At 48.8% G+C, this 2,500-nt stretch overlaps 1 protein-coding gene across 1 annotated transcript in view; it reads left to right on the top strand.

The window, feature by feature from the left end:
* LOC106604017 (stAR-related lipid transfer protein 13) overlaps window positions 1-2,500 on the top strand; it is an 84,707-nt gene that overhangs the window by 39,330 nt on the left and 42,877 nt on the right. The window contains 1 exon segment of the mRNA XM_045717438.1: window positions 1-302. This exon segment is cut by the window's left edge and continues 7 nt beyond it. Coding sequence (XP_045573394.1) covers window positions 1-302 — 302 coding nt within the window.

The raw sequence follows: 2,500 nt of genomic DNA on the forward strand, positions 1-2,500 counted from the left end.
ATTCAGACGAGGATTCAGACCCGCTGGCCATCAGTAAGAGATGGACCTTTGAGTGGAACTGCCAGCGCTGGTCCCGCCTCCAGGACGTGCACTTCCTGCTGGGCTCGCCCAATGAGAGCAGCCCTGAGGGGTGCCAGGGCGAGGGGGAGGGGCTGCTGCGGAGCACGGTGAGCAGTGAGAGCATCTTAACGGACATCAGCGAACCAGAGATCACGGATATATCCTCTCTTCACAGCCAAGAATCTCTGGGAGCCATGCTCCCTGACTCGGTCTCTATGGCATCGCTGGCCGGGCCCTACCAGGTACGTCTGGCTTCATGTCTGCCTCCCAAATGGCTCCCTGTTCCTTATGTAATCAATCAATCAATCAATCAATCAATCAAATGTATTTATTAAGCCCTTCTTACATCATCTGATGTCTCAAAGTGCTGTACAGAAACCCAGCCTAAAACCACAAACAGCAAGCAGTGCAGGTGTAGAAGCACGGTGGCTAGGAAAAACTCCCTAGAAAGGCCAAAACCTAGGAAGAAACCTAGAGAGGAACCAGGCTATGAGGGGTGGCCAGTCCTCTTCTGGCTGTGCCGGATGGAGATTATAACAGAACATGGCCAAGATGTTCAAATGTTCATAGATGATCAGCAGGGTCAAATAATAATAATCACAGTGGTTGTCGAGGGTGCAACAGGTAAGCACCTCAGGAGTAAATGTCAGTTGGCTTTTCATAGCCGATCATTCAGAGTATCTCTACCGCTCCTGCTGTCTCTAGAGAGTTGAAAACAGCAGGACTGGGACAGCAGGTCTGGGACAGGTAGCATGTCCGGTGAACAGGTCAGGGTTCCATAGCCGCGGGCAGAACAGTTGAAACTGGAGCAGCAGCACGGCCAGGTGGACTGGTGGGACAGCAAGGAGTCATCAGGCCAGGTAGTCCTGAGGCATGGTCCTAGGGCTCAGGTCCTCAAAGAGAAGAGAGAGAGAAAGAGAGAGATAAAGAGAAAAAGAGAGAGAATTAGAGAGAGCATACTTAAATTCACACAGGAGACCAGAAAAGACAGGACAAATACTCCAGATAAAACAGACTGACCCTAGCCCCCCGACACATAAACTATTGCAGCATAATTACTGGAGGCTGAGACAGGAGGGGTCGGGAGACACTGTGGCCCCGTCTGACGATACCCCCGGACAGGGCCAAACATGCAGGATATAACTCCACCGACTTTGCCAAAGCACAGTCCCACACCACCAGTGGGATATCTTCAACCACCAACTTACCATCCTGAGACAAGGCCGAGTATAGCCCACAAAGATCTCCGCCACGGCACAACCCAAGGGGGGTGCCAACCCGGACAGGAAGATCACGTCAGGGACTCATCCCACTCAAGTGACGCACCCCTCCTAGGGACGGCATGGAAGAGCACCAGTAAGCCAGTGACTCAGCCCCAGTAATAGAGTTAGAGGCAGAGAATCCCAGTGGAGAGAGGGGAACCGGCTAGGCAGAGACAGCAAGGGTGGTTCGTTGCTCCAGAGCCTTTCCGTTCACCTTAACACTCCTGGGCCAGACTACACTCAATCATAGGACCTACTGAAGAGATGAGTCTTCAATAAAGACTTAAAGGTTGAGACTGAGTCTGCGTCTCTCACATGTGTAGGCAGACCATGCCATAAAAATGGAGCTCTATAGGAGAAAGCCCTGCCTCCAGCTGTTTGCTGAGAAATTCTAGGGACAATTAGGAGGCCTGCGTCTTGTGACCGTAGCGTACGTGTAGGTATGTACGGCAGGACCAAATCGGAAACATAGGTAGGAGCAAGCCCATGTAATCCTTTGTAGGTTAGTAGTGAAACCTTGAAATCAGCCCTAGCCTTTAACAGGAAGCCAGTGTAGAGAGGCTAGCACTGGAGTAATATGATCAGATTTTTTGGTTCTAGTCAAGATTCGAGCAGCCGTGTTTAGCACAGATTCGATATAGAGAGGCTTTATTTCTGCCACTTTTAGTGAGCTTGGTACACATCCGGTGGATAGAGAGCCATTTATTATGTTCAACATAGGAGGGCCAAGCATAGGAAGCAGCTCTTTCAGTAGTTTAGTTGGAATAGGGTCCAGTATGCAGCTTGAAGGTTTAGAGGCCATTACTATTTTCATGAATGTGTCAAGAGATATAGTACTAAAAACACTTGAGTGTCTCCCTTGATCCTAGCGGTGTTGTGCAGACTCAGGACAACTGAGCTTTGGAGAAATACGCAGATTCAGAGATCAGTCCGTTATTTGCTTTCTAATGATCATGTTCTTTTTGTCGAAGTTCATGAATTCATCACTGCTGAAGTGAAATGTTGCTTTTTAGTATCAAATATACATTTTAGATTGTTCTTATTCTCCTCAATTAGTTTGTAAAAATAGGATGATCGAGCAGTAGTGAGGGCTCTTCTATATTCTTCACGGTACGGTTTGGTGGAGCGCCATTTCCGTTCCAATTTTCTGGAAGCTTTCTTCAGGGTGACGGGTATTT

Source organism: Salmo salar, chromosome ssa04 (assembly GCF_905237065.1).
Source record: "Salmo salar chromosome ssa04, Ssal_v3.1, whole genome shotgun sequence".
In the NCBI taxonomy this organism is placed as follows: Eukaryota; Metazoa; Chordata; class Actinopteri; order Salmoniformes; family Salmonidae; genus Salmo; species Salmo salar.